The sequence below is a fragment of the Podarcis cretensis genome (genome assembly GCF_951804945.1).
Source record: "Podarcis cretensis genome assembly, chromosome: 1".
In the NCBI taxonomy this organism is placed as follows: domain Eukaryota; kingdom Metazoa; phylum Chordata; class Lepidosauria; order Squamata; family Lacertidae; genus Podarcis; species Podarcis cretensis.
In genome coordinates, this window is record NC_137170.1 from 127642633 (window position 1) to 127666416 (window position 23784).

Consider the following 23784-nt stretch of genomic DNA (forward strand, 5'->3'; position numbering starts at 1 on the left):
GCTTTGAGAACACTGTCCAACCATCTCGTCCTCTGTCGTTCCCTTCTCCTTGTGCCCTCCATCTTTCCCAGCATCAGGGTCTTTTCCAGGGAGTCTTCTCTTCTCATGAGGTGGCCAAAGTATTAGAGTCTCAGCTTCACAATCTGTCCTTCCAGTGAGAACTCAGGGCTGATTTCCTTCAGAATGGAGAGGTTTGATCTTCTTGCAGTCCATGGGACTCTCAAGAGTCTTCTCCAGCACCATAATTCAAAAGCCAATTCAGAAGGCTTGGCAGGCCTCATTAGGCCTGAGGGCTTGAGGATTCTCACCCCGAACTAAAGGATCTCAAATAAAGATTGTGTAGCCCAAGCAGGACAAGGCCTCCGTAGGTAACAAGCAAAGAGAGAAGGAGGAAAGGGCCGACTCAGCAGAATGAGGAGGAGGGCCTCCAGACTTACCACATTTTGCAGTAACTGAGGTAACACACATTACCACCTAAAGAGGTGGTACATAGGAACAGTAACTTCAAAGTCCAACATTACTTGTACCACTGCTCAGAACAAAGACTTTGCACCAACTCTGAGTTTTCCAACAACCTATACAAACAATGTTTCCACCAGGTCCATCAAAGCTGTACTGTATGCAGTCTGCACTCTGGGTCACAGATGAAGGGGAATATTGGTGGCACAGATAGAGCTGTACTGCAGTTCACTTTCCTTTTTGAGATGTGTGATCCATACCCTGCCAACGTTCCTCAGGTGAAGTAGGGTCATTTTCATCTGAGGAATGTTGGGAGGGTATGGCGGCCAACTATCACCCCATCGCTATCCAAAATGTATCCACATCATTCAGAAAATCACCTTGAGCAAGGTAACAAATCCCAAACAATACAAGCATGCATATTTCTTTCTTTCTTTCTTTTAAATAATATTTAAATAATATTTATTACCTTTTCCAACAATTTAAACACTACAAAAAAGAAAAACCATACAATACAATACCAAAAAAAAACAAACTACACTACACTAACAAAACACTAACATTAAACTAACAAAACAAAACAAACACAATTTAAAACACATCAAATAATTTCAATATCTTATCTTTCATTCACTTATTTCCGTGACCTCCTCACACCTCCCTTTTTGTATTCCACTTCTATTAATTTTTTCAGAAATTCCTTTCCATCTTCCTCTATTTTTAATCCTATAATTATCTTAACACATTCTAACCTTATTTTCCCTTTAATCTATTTAATCTATTTATCCTTAATTCCTTATAACATTTCTACTAACTTCATTCCAACATTTTCCTAGCATTCATTAATTTTGCAGTATTTCATGCATATTTCTACCGACTGCTGCATATTGAAGGCACGTCCAAAGATCAACAACCCAGTTTGAAGAAGCAAGATCTCAACACATGTGATCTTGAAGACTGTCATCACGGTGTATACATCGAGATTTATTTATTTTGTAAATATAGAGGTCTTACCTCTGGTGCAAGCCATGGTCAGGTCAATATCACAGTTCCAAAAGGCTTCCCTCCCTTTTAAAAAACAGAATCATAGGAATGGAGATTGCCTCCATTCTACCCCCTGAAAAACACAAACCTCAGTTTTGTCCATTGAGGGAGCAGGTTACTCAAGGCTGGTAACATTTGCTCTTGAGGTCTTGTGTACTTCCCTGGGAATGTTCTTTTTAAAAATTGTTTTAAAAATGAATTTTCTCTTTAAAAAAGATGCATGTACACAGGCAGAGGAACACCAAAATTCGGGAAAGGGTAGTGAAGAGAAGGGGAGAAGTCTGTTTGCCCCTTCTTGGGTGGGTGACTTTGCGGGCAGGCCCCCAGGCCTCCTCTGTGAACTGGACTATTGCAGGCCGGATTGTCCTCCTGCCACCAAATTGGCCAATGGCAGCAGGAAAGAGTGTTCCCCGGGGCGTGGGACCAACTGGCCAATGGTGGCGTTTTGCCTCGCATGCCCAGAGTAGGGATAATTTCCCAGCCTGCTGGGCCCTCTGGCCTCTGCCTCTCGCCAGAAAGAGTTTGGATTTGATATCCCGCTTTATCACTACCCAAAGGAGTCTCAAAGCGGCTAACATTCTCCTTTCCCTTCCTCCCCCACAACCAACACTCTGTGAGGTGAGTGGGGCTGAGAGACTTCAGAGAAGTGTGACTAGCCCAAGGTCACCCAGCAGCTGCCTGTGGAGTAGCGGGGAAGCGAACCCGGTTCCCCAGATTACGAATCTACCGCTCTTAACCACTACACCACACTGGCTCTCGAAATGACTGAGGAGAGGAACAAAAGAAACTCAGCCTGAATATCAAGCTCCACCTACTTGTGTGGACAGTGACCAGGAGGAGGGCAATGAATATTATGACTTATGGGACTATCACAGCTGATGGGACAAGGTGCGGAGCATGCACACAGAAAACTCAGATCTGAATGAGCTGTTTGTGATATACAGCCAACATCTACACGCACCGATGGCCATTTTACTTTCCTAATGGTGACACAGGAACTACGTACCTGACAAGATTAGAAGCTCAATTATCTCTGCATCCCCCAGGAAAGCAGCAACGTGAAGAGGGGTCCTCTTCTCTGTGTCCTAAAAAGCAAAAGAGACATGGTCATCCCAGAATTACTAACCAAAGGCCTACAGGCTGCCGTTGTAGCAGGTCTGTGGACTGCAGCCACTCCTGGGAAGCTCCCTCAATGCAGTTCAAGATTTAGGGATTGCCAGCAGATGGTCTTCAAATTTCGTTTTGCTTCACCCTCTACTGCTTCCAGTCAGGGTGCCCCAAGTGTGAAGATGGGGCAATTGCTGCCGCCTACAGAGTTGGCTCTGGGACTTGAGGGGGTAGGGGTCTTTATGTTAGGCACACAAAACAGATATTTCTATCATGCCACTTCTGAACTCCTTCGATCCTCCACACAGTGTGAATATGGCAGCATTCTTGGGACAGCGTTGGGTCTTTTGTAGAGATGGGCAAATTTGTCAATTTGGGTTTCAGTTTCTCATTTTCCAACCTCATGAACGTTTCCACACCAGTTGGCATTTTTTCTAAGGCCTCATGAAAATTCATTTCTCCTACCATACACATTTTTGTATGCAATTTTGCTTAATACACAAGTGTTTGCAATGCAATTTTCCTAATATAATGCATTTGTTTATATGTTTTTTTTCACCTCATTTTCCCTTCACATTAACTTTGGCTGATATCAAATCCAGACCTGCTCTTTTTGGGCCTCTTGCACTTTTGCAGATGGGAGAACAGATTTGTTAGCAATATTTTGCTCACAATACAGCCTTTTCACTTTATGACTTAAAACTGTAGAAGTCAGAGATCCAACGGGTGTGGGGCAGCATTTTTTTATAGGCTTTTTACATTTTGTAATTCAGGTTGCCCCCTGACCAACTTTTGATTGGTCACACCAGACTGGTTCACTTCTGACCACTTTGATTATGAAAGTGGGATCTAAACTGAAGGAAATGAGAGTAAGATGTGTGGGAAATACAACAGTGATATTTAAATTTATCATGAATACTGAATTTCCCTATGAGTAACGGAGACTTCGCTTCCATATCCATGTACCTAGCATTCATCCACGCTGGGTCTCATTTTTTAAGTAGCAATGATCTGCATTAGCTGGAGCACAAAATTTCAAGCGTTTGCGAAGGAAAATTAAAGACTATTTACAGAAACATTGTAAAATTAATATTTGCTAGAAGGATGTTGGAATAATATTATATGATTTTAGCAGGAATGATATAAAGGATTTGGGAATAACTGACTGTTAATTGGTGAAAGGAGGAAAAGTAAAGCTACATTATATTAAGACAATTTACAGGACAGAAATTTTAAAAGAGGGAAAGGATTTGCTGAAATAGATAATCGACCTAGAATACAAAAAAGGGAGGTGTGAGGAGGTCAAGGAATTAAGTTAATGAAAGAATAGTAATGAGGAGATCTGATGTATTTTTCTTTGTGTTTTTTCTTTTGTTTAATGGGCTTTATTTCTCTGTTCCCCCCCCCTTTTTTATATATATTGAGATGTGTTGTTTTGTTTTTGTTTAATGTTTAATGTGGTATGTTTACTTTTTCTTTCTGTAATGGTTGAAACTTTAATAAATATTATTTGAAAAAAAAAAAAAACTAAATTTCAAGCGTTTGCCAAAAGGTTTCTGCAATTATCTGCATCTTACTCTCCACCTGTATTCCACCTAAACATAATGATAATTATGATAGCAGAATGGTAATTATGAAGGAAAAGGCAGCAAGCAGAAGAAAAATAACCGCTTATGAAGCACTGAGCAAGTAGACATGATTTCTGGATAAACCTTTGTTGCTGTTGATTTAGGCAAGGTTCTACAGCATGGTGCCTTTGTGACAATGGTATTAGCTCCAGGGTTTTGGGAGGCAAGATGGACAAAATGTCCTCAAACGGATACCTCCCTAAGTGAGCCCAGCTCCTCCTTGCTGTTGTCCCTGCTGCTCATTTGCTTGCCCTCTTCTGTTTGGGAGCTTCGGGAGAGGGCAAAATGAGTGGAAGTTGCTGCTCCTTCTTCTTGTTCCTTCTATTGCGAACTCACTTGGAGGAGACAGGTGTGCAGGCAGCAACAGTATGGAGAAGGAACGACAGAGCCAGGGGCCCCGAAGGGTTGGCAGTGGGTTCCCTGCTGAGGTGTGGGCCTTAGCTGGTGCCCAGCAATACCCACACCTGATGCTAACCCTGCTGTGAAAGGAGAAAGGCTCTCCTGAAAGCAGTTGGTGGCTACAACAAGCAGCAGAGATGTTGATGTCTAGGTTTGCCACACTGTCTTGCTCTCACTATTAATCTCATGCAAAAATTATAAAGGACAACCAACAAGTAAGATCCTGCTGGATCAGCCCAAAGTCCAATCTAATAATAATAATAATAATAATAATAATAATAATAATAATAATAATTTTTATTTATACCCCGCCCTCCCCAGCCAAGGCCGGAATCAGGGCAGCCAACAACCAATAATAAAAATGAGTTGAATGAATACAACTTAAAAACAAGATTAAAATACAACATTAAAACAATTAAAATGCAGCCTCATCACAGGAGGAGAAAAGAAAAAGAAAGAGGGGGAGGGAATCAAACTGACTCCAAGCCAAAGGCCAGGTGGAACAACTCTGTCTTACAGGCCCTGCGGAAAAAAATCAGATCCTGCAGGGCCCTGGTCTCATAAGACAGAGCGTTCTACCAGGCTGGAGCCAGTGTTGAAAAGGCCCTGGCTCTGGTTGAGGCTAATCTAACTTCTTTAGGGCCTCTAGAGTGTTGCTATTTATGGACCTTAAGGTCCTCTGTGGGGCATACCAGGAGAGGCAGTCCCGTAGGTACGAGGGCCAAGCAGTCAATGGTTCGTTCCATAAACTCAGTTCTGTGCATGCACATTTATTGTGAGGGTTGCAAAACTTCAGACATTCAGTAGCCACCAGAACCCAAAAAAGTTAAGTCTGGCAGCTGGGAAGCTGCTTTCCCCTTCTCTAGAATATCTCACAATCTCCAAAATAGTGCAAACCTTTTCCTTCCAACATAAGAAGGTGATTCCACCAGATAAATGACCACCCCCCCACACACACAAAAAGGTCTAAAACAACAGAAGAAGGAAGGACTGCACATGTTGTTAGTGTAAGTAGAGCCATGTTTCAAGTATACAGTCCTTTAAAAAAAGAACAAAAAAGGCCTGTCCAAGACAATAGATACCATTAAACAAGGCTAAATATATAGTTGTTGAAGGAAGAGGCAGGATTAATTTATCTCTTGGCCTTGCTGAACTTTTTCATTGTTCTGTCTCAAGACTGATGCATCACAATGACTATTTTTCTTGCTGACAATAAACAGTAGTGAAAAGCAGTTCATGAAAAACAGCATTTGTATACTTTCTTCTTCTGAAAGGTAGGCAAGTCTTTGATTATCCCTGCGCCTAACTGTCTAATTGTTTAATTAGAACAGTAATATGTGTAAAGACGATCAGTCCTGCCATTGTTTCAAGCAAGGTGTCAACAAACCAAGAAAATTTCCAAAATGGAGATTTCTCGGTGTCGTTTTTAAAATCAGCTGTAGAACGAGAAACTCTAAGGTTACTAGCTAAATGGCTACTTCATTATTTTAATTTTTACAGTCATGGCTGGGGAAAATAAACCTAAAGCTGGCACAATCCACAAAACTATATCAAGGTGGCAATTTTCAGGGCACAGTCAACAACAAAAATCATTTTGTGATGACGAGTTGGGAACTAATCACAAGAATGCTCCAAAACATGTATTGCGTTTTGGTGGTTGGCTTCCATCAAAATGACTCAAACTCAGCACCTTTCATACATTGTTATGCATGTCAAAGAGGGGCACTGCCAGTTTGACACATTAAAGAAATTGAATGAGCAGCCACTACATGCACACAAAATACCTAATTTGTGTTCTCTCAGAAACACAAATTTTTTTTTGAACTTGCATAGACTTTGCACCTTTAAAGCACATTTCTCCCCAGAAATTCAGGGCACTGCAGTTTGATATAAAGGGCTGCTGAGAATTGTAACTCTGTGAGGGGGAGATTTAAAGGGCCAGAATTCTTTGAGGGAAATAATTTGTTTTAAAGCTATGGTGCACATGCTGTCTAAGTCAGACTGGGAAAACAACAGATCAGAAAATTGGGTCTGTGATACTGATAAAGAAGGTTAATCTAGCCATGAAGCATTGGTTCCTTAAGATATAGGACGAGATGTGGTTTAATTAGGCTAGCTGGCAGCCTTCATAAAGTCAGGGAGTCTACTTAGCTGGCTCCCTGAACTATCCACATTATTTAGGTTGGGCACAAGACAATAATGCTCTACAAAACTCGATAACAGGAATTCAAAACTTCCTTGTAGCTGTGGGCAGTGGGCCAGTGAAGCCACATGCAGGAACAGTGTGTTTACAACGACGAGTGGACAGATAAGAAATCAACAATGCCATAAACGAAAAACCAGCATCTCATTTCTCCTCATGTTCAGTAAGAAAAATGGAGCCGTCTTAACTGCATGAACGAAACAAGTGGTTTTCCAAACCCCAACAAGTATGTTGCCGAAGGAGAAGCCTGTTTTATGTCCACATACGGTAATATTTTTAACCCATGCAAGCAGATTAGGGAGGAAAACAAAGAATTCTGTTCCAATTTCCCCAGGGCAGTCATGCACATTAAGCAGCAAACACGACAATGACCACTCTAAAGAACAAAAACGACACACCACAATTATATTGTAGTTTTAAACCGTACAACAGTTCTTCATCGGTTAAAGGAACAGCAGCCTTTTCTCACATGGCTTGAAATGACAAAGTTTTATTCTGTGGTGGCCTGGCTGCCAGGAACTTGGGAACCTCACCGTGGAATTTAAACAACTGGATCGTCCCACTCACCTGTCTAAGTTGATCCAGGAGAAAAATTCCCCAACCCTGCTATACTGGACTATCAGGAAAACTGCAGCAAATTCCTCACAGAGAGGAAAGCAGAAAGCCAGTAAAAACAGATCACAGGTGACAGTCAAACCCAGACACATGAAAATGGATGAAAATGATCATCTCATCTTCCACTCACACTTTCCAACAGGGCTGTTGCTAGACTTGGAATTTGAAAATCATGATAATTAGAGAATTGCATTTTTCAGCTGCTGATTAAGTACAACAACTAAGTCTCTCTCTCTGGCCAACACCAGTGGGAGAATTTCATACCACTTGGGATTATTCCTTAGGCAAGCCACTCCTACATAAATCTCTCCACTGAAAAAAAGCAGGGAAGGAAGAATTGTCATAGCTTGTCTTTGGCATCTGTCTGTCTCAAGAGACAATGGAGTCTGCCTTTGCTGCACTGACCTTTCAAAGTGCGCAAGCCTGGGCAGTGTGTATGGAGGCCCTGGCCTGCCCAGACAACACGACCCCCACCCCACCCCACCCCACCCCGCTCGGCCTTGCTGGTGTGGTCCAAAGGAAAGCACAGCAATACGTTTAACACCAGCTTGGCTGCAAGAGTTGCCAGGAGGTATACAAGATGTCATCCAACCATGTTAGGGACTCCACTCCGAATTTGTGTAGAATTTACTCTTTAGCCTTTTCTTCTCCCAAAGATGTCCCACAAGGAAGCAGAGGTTGAGGATCAGAGTTTTCCTTCTCCTAGATAGGCTACCTTCTCAGATTGATGAGGCTCATCTGCCCCTGACTTCTCTCTGCAGCACATGCAGAAACCGCCTTCTTTTTTTTTTACAAATATTTTTATTAATTTTCATTTGCCACGTACATAACATAAACATAGACCTCGACATAAACGTAGAAAAAAAAAGTGAATTAGAAAACAAGTACACTTACACATATGAAATGTATACTGAAATGTATACTGTAATGTAAATGTTCAATGTTTTCCCTTTTTTTTTTCTTTTTTGCCTTTTATTAATTCTTTTTTCGTGTTTTATGTGTCAGAAACCGCCTTCTTGACTGTTGGTCCCATTAGCTATTACGGTATAAAAATGATCCCAAGTGTACTTTGTTGGGGATGGGGCCCAAAATCTTGAGAATAGGCCTCTAGACTTTGGGTAGAGGAACACCTCTGCACCTCAAAAAAAATATGAATCAGCATTTCTGCTGGTCAAATCTTGTAAGACGAGGTTTTTTTGGTGGGGGGATTAGACACAGTCACTTACCAGAGCATTGACATCTTCTGTTTTGTAGATCAACATACGTATCTCATCAGGATCACCATTGAAAATTGCTTGGACCAGCGGGGGCTAGAAGAGACAAAAAATAAGAGAAGGGGGAATGATTGAATGTCAAAGCCATTACACGCTCCAAGATATTTCCAGCCATGTTAAATGTTGTATTTACACTAGACTGCCCTGAAATCTAAATCAACTGCCCGCTAGTCGGGTGAGGATTGGGGGCATTAAATCCTGCTGCTTTGGCCCACACCCGTTTCCTGCAAGGGAAAGAGGCATGCAACCAACACAGGATTTTAGCTGCTCTTCTGCCCATCAGATGGCATGGTTTTGATATGGCCTGGTTTATTTACCGTATTTTTCGCTCTATAAGACGCACTTTTTCTCTCCTAAAAAGTAAGGGGAAGTGTGTGTGCGTCTTATGGAGCGAATGCTGCGCGAAGCCTCTTCAGCGCAGCGGGAGCATTCCTCCCACTGCACTGAAGAGGCTTTGTGTTGCTTTCGCTGAAGCCAGAACAGCAAGAGGGATTGCTGCGCAGCAGTCCCTCTTCCTGTTCTGGCTTCAGGGATAGCCGCGCAAAGCCTCTTCAACAACATTTGATTCAGAATATTTTTTTTCTTGTTTTCTTCCTCTAAAAACTAGATGCGTCTTATGGTCAAGTGAGTCTTATAGAGCGAAAAATATGGTATATACTGCTTTTTAGTGCAAATCCTTCCCCCCAAAAAATCAGTCGGCAACCTTGTACCATATTAATACAAAATAAATATACAATTAAAGTGCAAAACATACATCAGTGGAAACAATAAGACATCGCAAGTGACATCAACTGATGGTTGGGTGGCTTGGGGGAAATGATCTTGTGAACCAACTTGAACCCTGTAACAGGCCAAGACTGACTTACACCAACAACCCTCTATGCGCTACTATCTCAGCTGCTAACAATGGTTCTTTATAACTGCTTGCTAGATTTCTGAAAACTGGTCAACATCCTTCTGCAACTTTAAAAATATATGCACTCTAAATACCATATTTTCCTGGCTGTCTGCTAACAAAGGCCAGAGAAGGGAGAGTGATTTTGCACTGGAGTAAGAAAGGGGGCACTTGAACCCATAGCCTGTCCCCGGAGAAAAAGCAGCATTTGCCTTTGCACAGCACTTACAACCATAAGTGCGCACACACAATGTTCATATGTTTCTATGCAGTGGAAGGGTGCTTGGGAAACTGACATCATTGCTGTTGCATTCATGGAATCTAGGGTATAGTGTGAATGGCTAAAGCAGGAAATAATTAAGCAGCTGGTCCTTCAGTAGTTGGAAACTATTACTGATGAGACTGAAAGAAACATCTGCTCCGAGAGTTCACCATAAGCTGCCCATTTCAGTCTATATTTAGAGGCGAGATCTATCCGTGGTTCTTAACATCCTTTAAACTTATTTAAAAGCATGATCATGAAGCAGAGGTGGGGAGCTGGCTGGGGCTGGGGCGCCAGATCCTTATCTCCGTTCACCCCCGAGGACCAAGTCTGGCACATGGGCAAAGCCACCCACATGCCATTTCACCTCCTGCCCTAATGACACCAGGTAACATATGTTTGCCTACAGGTGAAACTCGGAAAATTAGAATATCGTGGAAAAGTTAGTTTATTTCAGTAATTCGACTTAAAAGGTGCAACTAATATATGAGATAGACTCATGACATGCAAAGCGAGATATGTCAAGCCTTTATTTGTTATAATTGTGATGATTATGGCGTACAGCTGATGAAAACCCCAAATTAACATTCTCAGAAATTAGAATATTAAATGAAATCAGCAAAACAAGGACTGCAAATAGAGCAATATTGGACCTCTGAGAAGTTGTTGTTGTTTAGTCATTTAGTCGTGTCCGACTCTTCGTGACCCCATGGACCAGAGCACGCCAGGCACTCCTGTCTTCCACTTCCTGCCACAGTTTGGTCAGACTCATGCTGGTGGCTTCGAGAACACTGTCCAACCATCTCGTCTTCTGTCATCCCCTTTTCCTAGTGCCCTCAATCTTTCCCAACATCAGGGTCTTTTCCAGGAAGCCTTCTCTTCTCATGAGGTGCCCAAAGTATTTGAGCCTCAGCTTCAGGATCTGTCCTTCCAGTGAGCACTCAGGGATGATTTCCTTAAGAATGGATAGGTTTGATCTTCTTGCAGTCCACGGGACTCTCAAGAGTCTCCTCCAGCACCACAATTCAAAAGCATCAATTCTTCCGTGACCAGCCTTCTTTATGGTCCAGCTCTCAACTTCCATACATCACTACTGGGAAAACCATAGCTTTAACTATACGGACCTTTGTTGGCAAGGTGATGTCTCTGCTTTTTAAGATGCTGTCTAGGTTTGTCATTGCTTTTCTCCCAAGAAGCAGGCATCTTTTAATCAACACAGACTGTGGAAACTTCAAACTGGACTTCAAGCATCTGGCATTGTGTGCCTCTCCATTCTTCCTCCAGACTCTGGGTCCTTGGTTTTCAAATGAGATGCAAAAGCTGCTCTCATTAGAAAAGAGATTTGGAGAGCCATGTCATCAGCTGGTGTTGGTACACTGTGCTTCATTAAGTCCAGGGTCAACGCAGCAATCTACCAGGAGATTTTGGAGCACTTCATGCTTCCTTCCACAGACAATCTTTATGGGGATGCTGACTTCATTTTCCAGCAGGACTTTGGCCCCTGCCCACACTCCCAAAAGTACCAAAACCTGGTTCAATGCCCATGGGAGTACTGTGCTTGATTGGCCAGCAAACTCGCCTGACATGAACCCCATAGAGAATCTATGGGGCATTGCCAAGAGAAAGATGAGAGACATGAGACCGAGCAATGTAGAAGAGCTGAAGGCTGCTATTGAAGCTTCCTGGTCTTCCATAACACCTCAGCAGAGCCACAGGCTGATAGCATCCATGCCATGCCGCATTGAGGCAGTAATTGATGCAAAAGGGGCCCAAACCAAGTACTGAGTACATAGGCATGCTTCTACTTCTCAGAGATCCAATATTGCCCTATTAGCAATCCTTGTTCTGCTGATTTCATTTAATATTCTAATTTTCTGAGATTGTTAATTTGGGGTTTTCATCATCACAATTATAACAAATAAAGGCTTGACATATCTCGCTTTGCATGTCATGAGTCTATCTCATATATTAGTTTCACCTTTTTAGTCGAATTACTGAAGTAAATGAACTTTTCCACGATATTCTAATTTTACGAGTTTCACCTGTATGCCATTTGACATCAAATGCTTCCCAAGCACTATCAGCTGATGGTTGGCGCTTGGGAGGCCATGATCAGCTGACAATCAGTGCTGTGCTACACCTTTTTTAAAATAAATAATTTTATGCTTTCCCCGTTCTATCAGATCTGGCCAGTATTACCCAGGGATGTAAAATGTATCATTAAAGTCATCTAATATAGTGGATCACTGAAGTCACCTTGGTACCTGAGTGTCCTGAAATCTTCTGGGGAGTCCCTCCTTAAAGTCCCACCTTTGGGTATTACACATTACTTAGTGACACCGGACAGGGCCTTCTCTGCGACAGCACCCCACTTGTGGAATGCCCTCCCATCTGATATTTGCTTGGCAACAACCTTATTCAGTTTGGTGCCTGGTTAAAACCTGGTTATTTACTCAAGCTGCTAGTAACTGTTCATCTCACCCCTTAACTTGGAGTAACACTGACCCCCTAATCTAAAACCACAAATTGGCTAACAGGGAGCATGATGTTCATAGAGGGCCTTTGCTTAGTTGCTGACGCATCCTTTACACATACACAAAAGTCTGTAAGCCCTTAAAGAGCAAGCCTAATAATAAGACCTCATAATAATAGGTCTTGAAGCCCTATAAATAACATTATAGATCTTCAGTCAGGTTGCTCAGTATGCTAGAGGTGTACACTGAGTAAATACAGATTTTCCCCTTCGGCTTTCTGAGCTAATTTTGGCCAGAAGCTTGGCTTCAAAATGGCTCATTTCCATTTTTCTGTGTATAACCAGACTCCTGCCCTCAGGATTGCTAATGTTTCCAGGTGAAACAGAGGCCAATTCCTGCACTCTCCCCCTGGAATCTGGCCATTCTCCTACCACAGAAAATTGCAACAACTGAGCTGTGTGTGTTTTGACAACAAGACAGGCATACATTTTTCAAACCAAGCGGGTGGGGTTCTGAAAATAGGCATTTTTGAAGTGTGTGTGCCACTTCTGAAAAGGAAAAAGAGCAGAGATGAATTTCCATTCCATTTTCAACTCACTCTTTTTCATGATGGCAATTCCAACCCTCTCCCATAGTTTATGGTAGTTCAATAGGCGAAGGAGTGGAATAAATGTAATTATGATCCACTCTTAAAATATCATCTCCAATTCTAAAATCTTTAAGGGCGGGGGCGGCGGACCTCAGAAAATTCAAAGAAAATGTTTTAGGGCAGTTAATTCCAAACTTTTAACAACAGAGAGAGAGATTTATTTGACATGATTTATATACCAACTTGGTTGTGATAACACAATGAAACGGTTCACACGCCAAGATTGAAATTATCAAGAAAGCACAGTGAAAATCAGGTATTTATAAAGCATTCAAGACGAATTAGAATCCGAAGTACAGTACAGTAACCAAAAACAGAACTAAGCAGCTTTGGGAGGATGTCATTCTGAACAGAGAAGACGGGGAGGAGGAAGGAGGGGGCGTTTAATCCGTCTACCTCCAACTTCTTTTTTTGCTTCAAATCTGCACCACAACATTATCCACCTTACAGAAGCAAAATGTCAGCTCAGGGGAGGATGGAGAGATTTTGAGGGGAGAAGTCGCAAGCAGGGAAAATCTCTCTCTCACACAGCACCCCCTGCCCCCAGAAGAAAATGGCTGGAGACACCATACATGGTTTTGGGCTCATGAGAACCTTTAACTGTACAATTTATTTTTTAAAATACAACCCAGGTTCACCTGGGAAATGAATGGGCTAACTATAACTAACATACCCAGCTTGTTTAACCTGTATTTTGCCCCTTTCCTTGCCAGGCCTCACCATCCACAACCAGCACTCTAGGGCTCCAACAGAGTCCACCCATCGCCTTCCCTGGGTAACTACGAATAGCATTTAAAATTGCTTAGGATTTTCCAGTATGCCCCAGAGCAACGCAACACTGGTTGTCCTGAGGCACTGTGGTTGTTTTTTTTTTTAATCTAAAAAATGGCTATCTACCAATGTCACCAGGTACGCCCACAGCCAAAGCCCCCCCCCCCAAAGCGGTCCATGTCAATTCTGCTCTTCCAACAGCTGGATAATGAAAAGCAGAGCATTTATGGCCCAGGCACTTTAAGGAGTAAAACTCAGGGTCTCTCCCCACCCACGATTTCTTGTTTCCCAGGCAGGGGAATGATCCACCATGTATTATCAGCAAACACAATATAAACAACCTTGACGATGACAACAACACAACACTCTGCTTTCCTCCTTCTTGAGATATCTAGTCTTTTGGCCTTGAGAATCATTATCCTCTCACTGACACTTTTCTTCACCAGGAAAATGTTTCACTGGACATTTTGGCTGGCCTTTCCTCACAAGATTTCCCAACCCCCCCCCTTTTTTTTTAAAGCCACCAGCTTTGTTAATCTCTTGCTAATCTCTTTTAAAGCTACCAGCCTTATTAGGAGCTTCGAAGGATGACGGCAACCAATCCAAAAGGATCCAAAAGGAAAAGGAAATAAAAGTACACTATAGCATGAAAATCTAGTTTCCAAACTGTTATTTAAACACACAAACACACACCCCTCCAGAAACCTGTTTTTTTAATCATTCGTCCTGCTTGGCTTGCAAAAAGCTTACATCTGATCTCTATTAAGTAGTCGTGTACAATCATGTTCATTGTGAGATTGTTGTAGGTTTAAAAAGAAAAAAAGATAATGGGTTGTAGCCAACTGAGCCCTACTCATTGAGTAGACCCACTGAAATTAATAGGCCTAAATTAGTCATGCCCAGTGATTTCAATAGGCCTACTCTGACTAGGCCTAGCAGTAGCTAGAACCCTAAGTTGCAGGATGTCTGAAATGTTAATGTATCATAGGATTCCCCTCATTTTTGCATTTGTTGTGTATTTTTCTATAATGCAAGCTGCTTGGAAAGCTTCGGGTGACCAGTGAACTAGTAAGTTTTGTGTTGTTTAGTCGTTTAGTCGTGTCCGACTCTTTGTGACCCCATGAACCAGAGCACGCCAGGCACTCCTGTCTTAATAAGTTTAGTCAATATAAATAAATAAACCCTAACAGTTTAGTTTGCCAAAACACTCTGATTCAGAAGCCAACACAAGACAGGCTAATAGGGAGAAAATGAATGCAATGCAATGTTCAGGAGATAAGATGAGGAGGGGTGCTTAGGATCCTTGAAAGTGTCTCTGTAAAACTTTGGATGGTACGGAGAGTTTAAAGGAAAAGCAAGTTGAAGCGAATAAGAGAGCTGTGATACACATCATATCACATCAATCTTGCCTTCTTCACAAGCGCAGACTACTGCAGTTAACTAAAGTGCATTGTGTTGCTTCTATTAACACGATCTGGAAACCTCTCTGTCTCTCTCTCCCCTCCACCTCCTCTCTTTAAAGGGTAGGATGTAAACATTTTGCTCTCTAGTGACCCACTAAAAGCCAACAAGAACATTTTCCACTTGCTTTGCCAGATGCAGGAGAGGCAGCAACACTCTGAAGGCATAAGAAATCTCCTCGGCAAGGCCCGTTTGCACTGAAATCCCCCTGTGGTCAAGTTGGGTTTCATCTGCTGGGTTTGAAAGCATGTCGGCTGAGAAAGTCTCTTGAGAAATAGGACCCATGGCAAAAAAAGGCTTTAACTTCCCTAATCTTGGGCTTCCTGTTGTTATAAAAATGCGTTGCTCTAACTCGGGAGCGGTTTCCCCCCCCCCCCCAGTGAAATCTGCAAACTGAAGCAAGATTCGTTTACACAAATCGGGAATACGGGATGCTGTTTCGGAGGTTTTATTCATTTACTGGGGCAGGAAATCCCAGACCATTTCAGCCACTTTCGCTCCTTTCCATTAATGGTGTGCTCCTGCTGCCAACTCCATCCTGTTTCCTTTTCCACAGTAGTAATAACTATGGGTTGCAGCCGGCCAGAGCAGCACTTGGGCCAAGGGGATCTCCTATTCCTCATCATCATTCCAAGTCCCCCCCCGAAGAAATGAGCAAAGACAATTTCTGCAAACATCCAGTCTTTTCAAGAGAGCACAGGGAGAAGAGAAGGCAATATATTTTCAGCCGGAACTCGACAGAACTCAGTTCTGGCACCTCTCAGTTGGGTGCCATTGCCATTACAGTGGTGCCTCGCAAGACGAAAAGAATCCGTTCCGCGATTCTCTTCGTCTAGCGGTTTTTTTGTCCTGCGAAGCAAGCCCATTGACGGCTTAGCAGATTAGCACTATTAGCGGCTTAGCGGCTTATCGGATCAGCTGATAAGTGGCTTAGCGGCTTAGAAAAGGGGGGGGAGGGGAAAAAAGTCGGAAAAACTCGCAAGACATTTCGTCTTGCAAAGCAAGCCCATAGGGAAATTCGTTTTGCAAAGCGCCTCCAAAACGGAAAACCCTTTTGTCTAGCGGGTTTTCTGTCTTGCGAGGCGTTCGTCTTGCGGGGCACCACTGTATAAGAGAACAAAGGAGGTGTTCACGGTGAATTCCAGCACCTCTTTTTCAATAAAAATAGCACTGATTGTTATTATTATTCATTAAAGTTGTATTTATATAGAGATCTCTATATACTGAGAGAGGGAGAGAGAGAGAGAGATTACACACTCTTTTTCTCATAAAAAAATAAATAGAGAACAGTAGACTACATATCTTAGATACAGAAAATGTATATTTACTTCATTGGGTAAAGTGCTAGACTTGGAAAAGGTAGATTCAGATCCCAGTTCAGCTGTTATCTTAGTGAGTTAGTTTGTGGTTATCTGTTCCTCCTCCTACAAAAGAGGCTCAGTAGTGACCTTCCTTTCAATCTCAATAATTTTATTCTGCTTTTTCTTTCTCATACCAGTCTGGAATATTGATCACAAGGTGGGCTATAAATGGAAGCAAATAATGAATGCAACTTGAGATTAGTGCCAAGAATGGAGAAGTTAAAAAACATAAATCCCAGTAACATGTTATCTGTAAAGCAAACAAATCTCAAAGTCTAGAAGAGCTGTCAATAATATTGAAGGGAATTATCCTGTCGTGAATAAGACAAGTTCATTTTTCTTGCAAGCCGTGCTCCCCAAAGAAGTCTCAACGCCCACTCCTCTCTGTAATTTCTTTTTAAACTCCCTATATATTTTTTCCTTTATCTACTGTGCTGAGCAGCAACCTGACAGACATTTTTAAAAGCCAGGCCACAGATATTTGGCACATATGGTTCTCTCAGAATGTTTCAACTCCGGAAACTAGGAACCGATGCTTCACTCTTCTCTGCTTAGTTCAGTGATAACAGGAAATTAACGCAATGAGGTTTTCTCTAACTAAAGACTACAAGCTGAGCATTTTAGTTTTACACTAATGCCATATGTATGGCTTTTCTCTCAGTAATGTTTTTTTTTTAAAAAAAAAAACCACCAGTCCATGTTTAAAATGCATGCGCAGAGGCGGAGAAAGACTGACTGAAGCATTAAAGCAGCTGTATTATTATTATTATTATTATTATTATTATTATTATTATTACTACTACTACTCTCTACTTATCCCAATCTCCAAATGGCAGCAATTTGGGAGAATACAGTTTCTGCTTATTCCTTAAGCATAACACATTTAGGCAGGAAATGAATAGAAGTGGAGAGATTTATCGTAAGTTTAATGTTCACAGGCCTTGAGCTCAGTTGTTAGAAATCCAGAAAACTCAACAATCGGCTCACATAAAAAGTTAATGTACGGCAGCCATTTTGAAGTGTCCTACTAGTGTCTTACTCACAGGGGTCATGGAAATGTAAACTGGGGACAGCGAACACCTTTCACTGAAAGCAGACGACTTCCTGCACAGAATCCTGGGAACTGTGGTTTGCTCAGGGTGCTGGGAGTTGTAGCTCTGTGAGTGGTAAACTACAGTTCCCAGGATTCTTTGTGGGAGCCATGTGCTTTAAAGGTTTGATGCCCCCACTTGAGGAACCCACCCACTGACTTGATTGTAAGAAGAATAGAAAAGATAAAGGGACCCCTGACCATTAGGTCCAGTCGTGGCCGACTCTGGGGTTGCGGCGCTCATCTCGCTTTATTGGCCGAGGGAGCCGGCATACAGCTTCCGGGTCATGTGGCCAGCATGACTACGCCACTTCTGGCGAACCAGAGCAGCGCACAGAAACGCCATTTACCTTCCCGCTGGAGTGGTACCTATTTATCTACTTGCACTTTGACGTGCTTTTGAACTGCTAGGTTGGCAGGAGCAGGGACCGAGCAACGGGAGATCACCCCGTCGGGGGATTCGAACCGCCAACATTCTGATCGGCAAGTCCTAGGCTCTGTGGTTTAACCCACAGCACCACCCGCGCCCCTTGTAAGAAGACTACAACACCCTATAAACCTCTTCGGCAAGCTTTTGATTTTGAAATTTAATAGCAAATGGGTGCAATGTGATTTTAAGAACAGCATACCCAGGAAGCACCCGGCTGACGTATAGCAATAATTTGAAAATATCCTATATGGTTGCTCTGTTAAGCCATATGTGGTGAGGGTCACCTCAGACTCTGTGGCGAAGCTGACTCAGTGCTTGACCAATCTCCTCCCTCCCCACTTCTTCCTCAGAGTTGCAAAGGGCATTAAAAAGACTAGCAAGTTTCCAGCCAACCAGCTTTCCATGCTTTGTGCTACAGACATCATGGAGAATGTTTGCCTTTGAGAGAAAATTTGTGAGCAACAGCTGCAAGGTGTGATCTTGCAACACAGTTCCGCTATTTACTTGGGGCCGTTATAAGAATTTTAAGATCTCAAATATAGAATAAATATTCATAAATGCACACATATCTAAATATATAAACCAGGGGTCAGCAAACTTTTCAGCAGGGGGCCGGTCCACTGTCCCTCAGACCTTGTGGGGGGCCAAACTATATTTTGAAAAGAAAAAAAAGAATGAATTCCTATGCCCCACAAATAACCCAGAGATGCATTTAAATAAAATCACACATTCTACTCATGTAAAATCACCAGGCAGGCCCCACAAATAACCCAGAGATGCATTTTAAATAAAAGCACGCATTCTACTCATGTAAAAGCACGCTGATTCCTGGATCGTCCGCGGGCCGGATTTAGAAGTCGATTGAGCCAAATCCGGCCCCCGGGCCTTAGTTTGCCTACCCATGATATAAACCACGTGTCTGAAATAGTACAGAAGAGCAATCCTGAAGCCATTTTGACTCTCCCAATGACCTCAAATATTCCTCTGCAGTAAGGGAGGCAAATGGGGAAAGTCTTCCCATTGTCTTTTTGCTTACCAATCCTGTCTTAAGGGCATATTTGTGTATGAATAAAGACAGCCTGTGACCTGGATTCAGGAACTAAAGTATTAACCATTGCAAAAAAAATGGCCAGGCTGCCCAGGTAATGCAATTAGTGACCATTATCAGGTATCCTGGCAGACAGGATTTCTGCTGTAGACCAGCTCCTGTGATGTATGTACAGTGGTGCCCCGCAAGACGAACGCCTCGCAAGACGGAAAACCCGCTAGACGAAAGGGTTTTCCGTTTTGGAGGTGCTTCGCAAAACGAATTTCCTATGGGCTTGCTTCGCAAGACGAAAATGTCTTGCGAGTTCCTGCGGGTTTCCCCCCCCTTTTCCCCCCTTTTCCTAAGCCGCTAAGCCGCTTAACAGCTGATCGCTAAAAGCCGCTAAACCGCTAATAGCGCTAATCCGCTAAGCTGTCAATGGGCTTGCTTCACAAGACGAAGAAACCGCTATACAAAGAGCCTCACGGAACGGATTAATTTTGTCTTGCGAGGCACCACTGTATGATGATTTTGGGGTGGTCTTTGACTAAGGGGGTTGGGCAGTGTTAAAAGTCTTTAAAGGTTCCTGCACACTTTTGTTCAGTGTCGCTCCCTCCTTTGAAGGAGGGGAGGGAACTCTGTTGCAATGCAACGGAAAAATAAATATCTGCCTTGCTTTCAACTGGATCCTGCCTCCATCCATTCTTCTCTGACCAATGATGGACTTAGGGGACTCAAGAGACCCATGGGGAGCAAAAACCAAAGCCAAATTTTCACATCAGGGCTCTGATAGAATGAGGAACATTCAGCACCTAAACCCACAAGAAAAACTACAATGACAAAAACCTGTTAATGCAGCCCCAAGCACCAACAACACAAGGAGATCTCTTACCGATAGCTTCTGCACCCAGCCGTCCTATCCATTTTTGGGATTCCCCAGTGGCAGCTATTCCTTAATTAGCAAAACACCCTTCACACATGGGTCAAGGACACCCACTAAGACACATCGCAACTGGTGCATGTGGGGGAACGTATAATAAATTTTGCATCGCCAAATGTTGTGCTGTATCTTTCCCCAAAAGGAGAAAATGAGAGAAAGCAAAGAAGAGTACTCCAGGACACCATTTTGGAGGGGTATAACCTGACCCTGATGACCTCAGTTTTCTGGAAGAAAGACAAGTTTCTCTATCTTGCCAGCCACGTGCAGCAAATTTACTTGGTCCTCTACAACTCCACGGAATCTACAGTGGTACCTCGGGTTAAGAACAGTTTCAGGTTACAGACGCTTCAGGTTACAGACTCCGCTAACCAGAAATAGTACCTCGGGTTCAGAACTTTGCTTCAGGATGAGAACAGAAATCGCGCAGGGGCAGCGGGAGGCCCCATTAGCTAAAGTGGTACCTCGGGTTAAGAACAGTTTCAGGTTAAGAACAGACCTCCAGAACGAATTAAGTTCTTTTTTTCCTTTTTTAAAAAATAATATTTATTACTTTTCCAACAATTTAAACACCACAAAAAACAAGAACAATATAATATAATACAATACAATACACAAACACCACACAACACCAACACATTAAACTAACAAAACAAAACAAAAACAATCTAAAGCACATCAAATAATTTCAATATCTTATTTCCACGACCTCCTCACACCTCCCTTTTTGTATTCCACTTCTGTTAATTGTTTCAACAATTCCTTTCCATCTTCCTCTGTTTTCTATCCTATAATTATCTTAGCACATTCTAACCTTATTTTACCTTTAATACTCTATTAATCTGTTTATACTTAATTCCTTATAACATTTCTACTAAAGCCATATAACTTCATTCCAACATTTTTCTAACATTCATCTTTAATACTCTATTAATCTATTTATACTTAATTCCTTATAACATTTCTACTAAAGCCATATAACTTCATTCCAACATTTTTCTAACATTCATTAAATTTACAGTATTTCCGTAAATAATCTTTAAACTTTTTCCAGTCTTCTTCCGCCGACTCTTCTCCCTGGTCTCGGAATCTGCCAGTCATTTCCGCCAGTTCCGTATAGTCCGTATAGTCCATCAACTTCATCCTGGTGATCTTCTATCTGATGCTCTTGGCTCTTTTCCAAGTCCCTTCTGCAGATCTTCTTCATATTTATACAAAAACTTTACTTTATCTTCTACTGATCTTATTTTTATTTTCCTTCCTTTGAAACTGAAGGATAGACCTTGGGGAAACTCCCACCTAAAGATGATTTTGTTCCTTCCAGAACGAATTAAGTTCTTAACCCGAGGTACAACTGTACTGAGAATTGAGTCTCCCTCCCCTCCCTTCAATGGCAAACCCAAAACACAAATAAAGAAGAATGCAAACGCAAGGCCGGCTCTGTCATTAGGCAGAGAGAAGCAGCTTCCTTAGGCAGACAGATAGGGGGCAGACAGAGCTGTATTGGGCAGTGTGCCCTGTGTCCCCTCAGCTACATTGCTGCCCTCTTGTACAGTAGAGGCCAAGGCTACTGTCGCATCACCAGCATTGAAGCAATTGCCAATCTAGTTGGCTTTTGCACATGAGATGGGGGAAGGCACCATCCTGATCTCTGCCTCAGGCACCAAAATGTCTTGGACTAGTTTCGGAAACCAGGAAGAAGGGACGTTGGATTTAATTAGAAGAGAACTTCTTTTTATATATTTACTTTTTGGAATTAGTGTGATACTAATGAAATATCAAAATATGCTGGAAAGGAATTAATTGGCTTTAGTAGAAAGGTTTGAAGGAGGTATGCACAAATATGGTTTAAATTTTGAAATTTTATGGTTTTTAAGGTAAGACAAGGTTAAAGAAAACAACGGTAAATTGAATAACAGAATATAAGGAATATGTAAAAAGGGATTGATATTAGATGAAAATTTGAAATTATAATATGTGAAGATAAAGAATTAAGAGAAAATAGAGAGGGTATGGATTTGCTGAATTAAATATTTGAATTGGAATACAAAAAAGGGAGGTGTGAGGAAGTCAGGAAAATAAGTAAATGAACTCTAAGATATAGAAAGAGGGATTTGTTTTTAATTGTTTTTGTTTTTCTTAGTATTTGTATTTTTTGTGTTTTCTTTTTATCTTTTTTGTAACTTTTTCTTGTGGAAATTTTAATAAATATTACTTTAAAAAAACAAAATGTCTTGGACTAGCTGTAACTAGTCATTTTGTGGAGGAAAGAATTTGGGGTTCAAATCTTAGCTGGGGGGGGGAGAAAAAGTAATTGAATGGAAAGCAGCAACACATAACAGAGTTTTTATTAAAAACCTTTCAAGACGTAATTCTGCACTGGACTCATGCCGTAAAACCAATCTTATACCATCTCTGAGAACACCTGGTGTCAATTTGCCCTACATTCAATGAGAGGGGAGAGGGGAGTCATAAAGATCACCAGTTCTAACAAGATTCAAATGTAGAGATTATTTTGCAAGCGGACAGTTTTCTTTCACACCAAGAATGTGTGCACCACAGCTTAATGAGATATGTCAAGACTAATCTCTTTATTTGCCCATTAAGCTGCCTGGTCCCCTTGCAGACCTAAGTCATTAAATAAGATGTGTTCACACACTTTGGGCACCGCAAAGCCATAGAGAAATTATAAACAATGCTACAGCTCATGTGCGTCGTAGACTCGCATGACTCCAGCACAGCGTTATAAACTTAAGCTCTTTGCAATAACACTACTAGCAGCCTCATACCAGGCATTGGATCAGTTCTACCAGATGTTACCGAGGGGAAAGAAAAAACAGATGCCATTTTCAGGGGCAGCCAGGCATTTAGTGCCACAGCTAATTTAGCCACGGAAGTAGTAACTTTTCATCCCACGACCCCTCAACGCTGAAACCAGGAAACCACCACCTTGCAAACTGCCCAGCTTGCAATCACCTCCAGGCAGGAGATCTTCACAGCTCCCCACAAAACCTCTGGCCAAATACACTGCAGGTATCAGATGTACTCAGCACAAACAAATCCCTGAAAAAGAGTTGCGCTGGTGTTCAGCTGAGACTACAAATCCCATTTTGTCTTTTCTCCGCCATTCCACTCCTAGCAAAAGTTTCAAGCAACAGTATAGAAAATATACATCGAAAAGCTCAGCAGCTGGCTCTGGGTTATTTGTGAACTGCAGCAAAGTTATTCTCTTGGGGGGGGGGGTCTTGTGCAGTCACTGTTACATTTTTACACAGCGGGGTTCCAATCCTGCTCGTTCTCCCCCAGGACCTAGCAATACAGTCGTACCTCGGAAGTCTAACAGAATCTGTTCCGCAAGTCCGTTCGACTTCCAAAATGTTTAGAAACCAAGGCGCGGCTTCCAATTGGCTGCGGGAAGCTCCTGCAGCCAATCGTAACCTGCGTTGGATGTTTGGGTTCCAAAGAACGTTTGCAAACTGGAACACTCACTTCTGGGTTTGCGGTGTTGGGGAGCGAAAATGTTCGACTCACAAGGCGTTCAACTTCCGAGGTACGGCTGTATACACATTCATTTTACCTTCTGGATGAACATAAATACAGTGGTACCTCTAGTTATGGACTTGACCCGTTTCGGGGTGCCATTCACAGAAAAGTCTGTAACTAGAGCACCGCTTCTGCGCATGCGCGTGGAACAATAG

At 42.2% G+C, this 23784-nt stretch overlaps 1 protein-coding gene across 10 annotated transcripts in view; it reads right to left on the reverse strand.

Moving 5' to 3' along the window:
• Positions 1-23784, reverse strand: part of ANKRD44 (ankyrin repeat domain 44) — a 150071-nt gene that overhangs the window by 79852 nt on the left and 46435 nt on the right. For 6 of the 10 annotated variants that reach the window (XM_079976877.1, XM_079976871.1, XM_079976873.1 and 3 more), the window contains exons 1-3: positions 13648-13695; positions 8682-8765; positions 2510-2588 (exon numbers count right to left, since the gene is read on the reverse strand). In XM_079976877.1, the coding sequence (XP_079833003.1) occupies positions 2510-2588; positions 8682-8765; positions 13648-13680 (196 nt within the window). In that variant the 5' untranslated portion in view covers positions 13681-13695. Of the gene's footprint in view, positions 1-2509; positions 2589-8681; positions 8766-13647; positions 13696-23784 lie in introns of those variants that run through there. The other 4 variants (XM_079976878.1, XM_079976874.1, XM_079976872.1 and 1 more) reach the window with 1 other exon arrangement.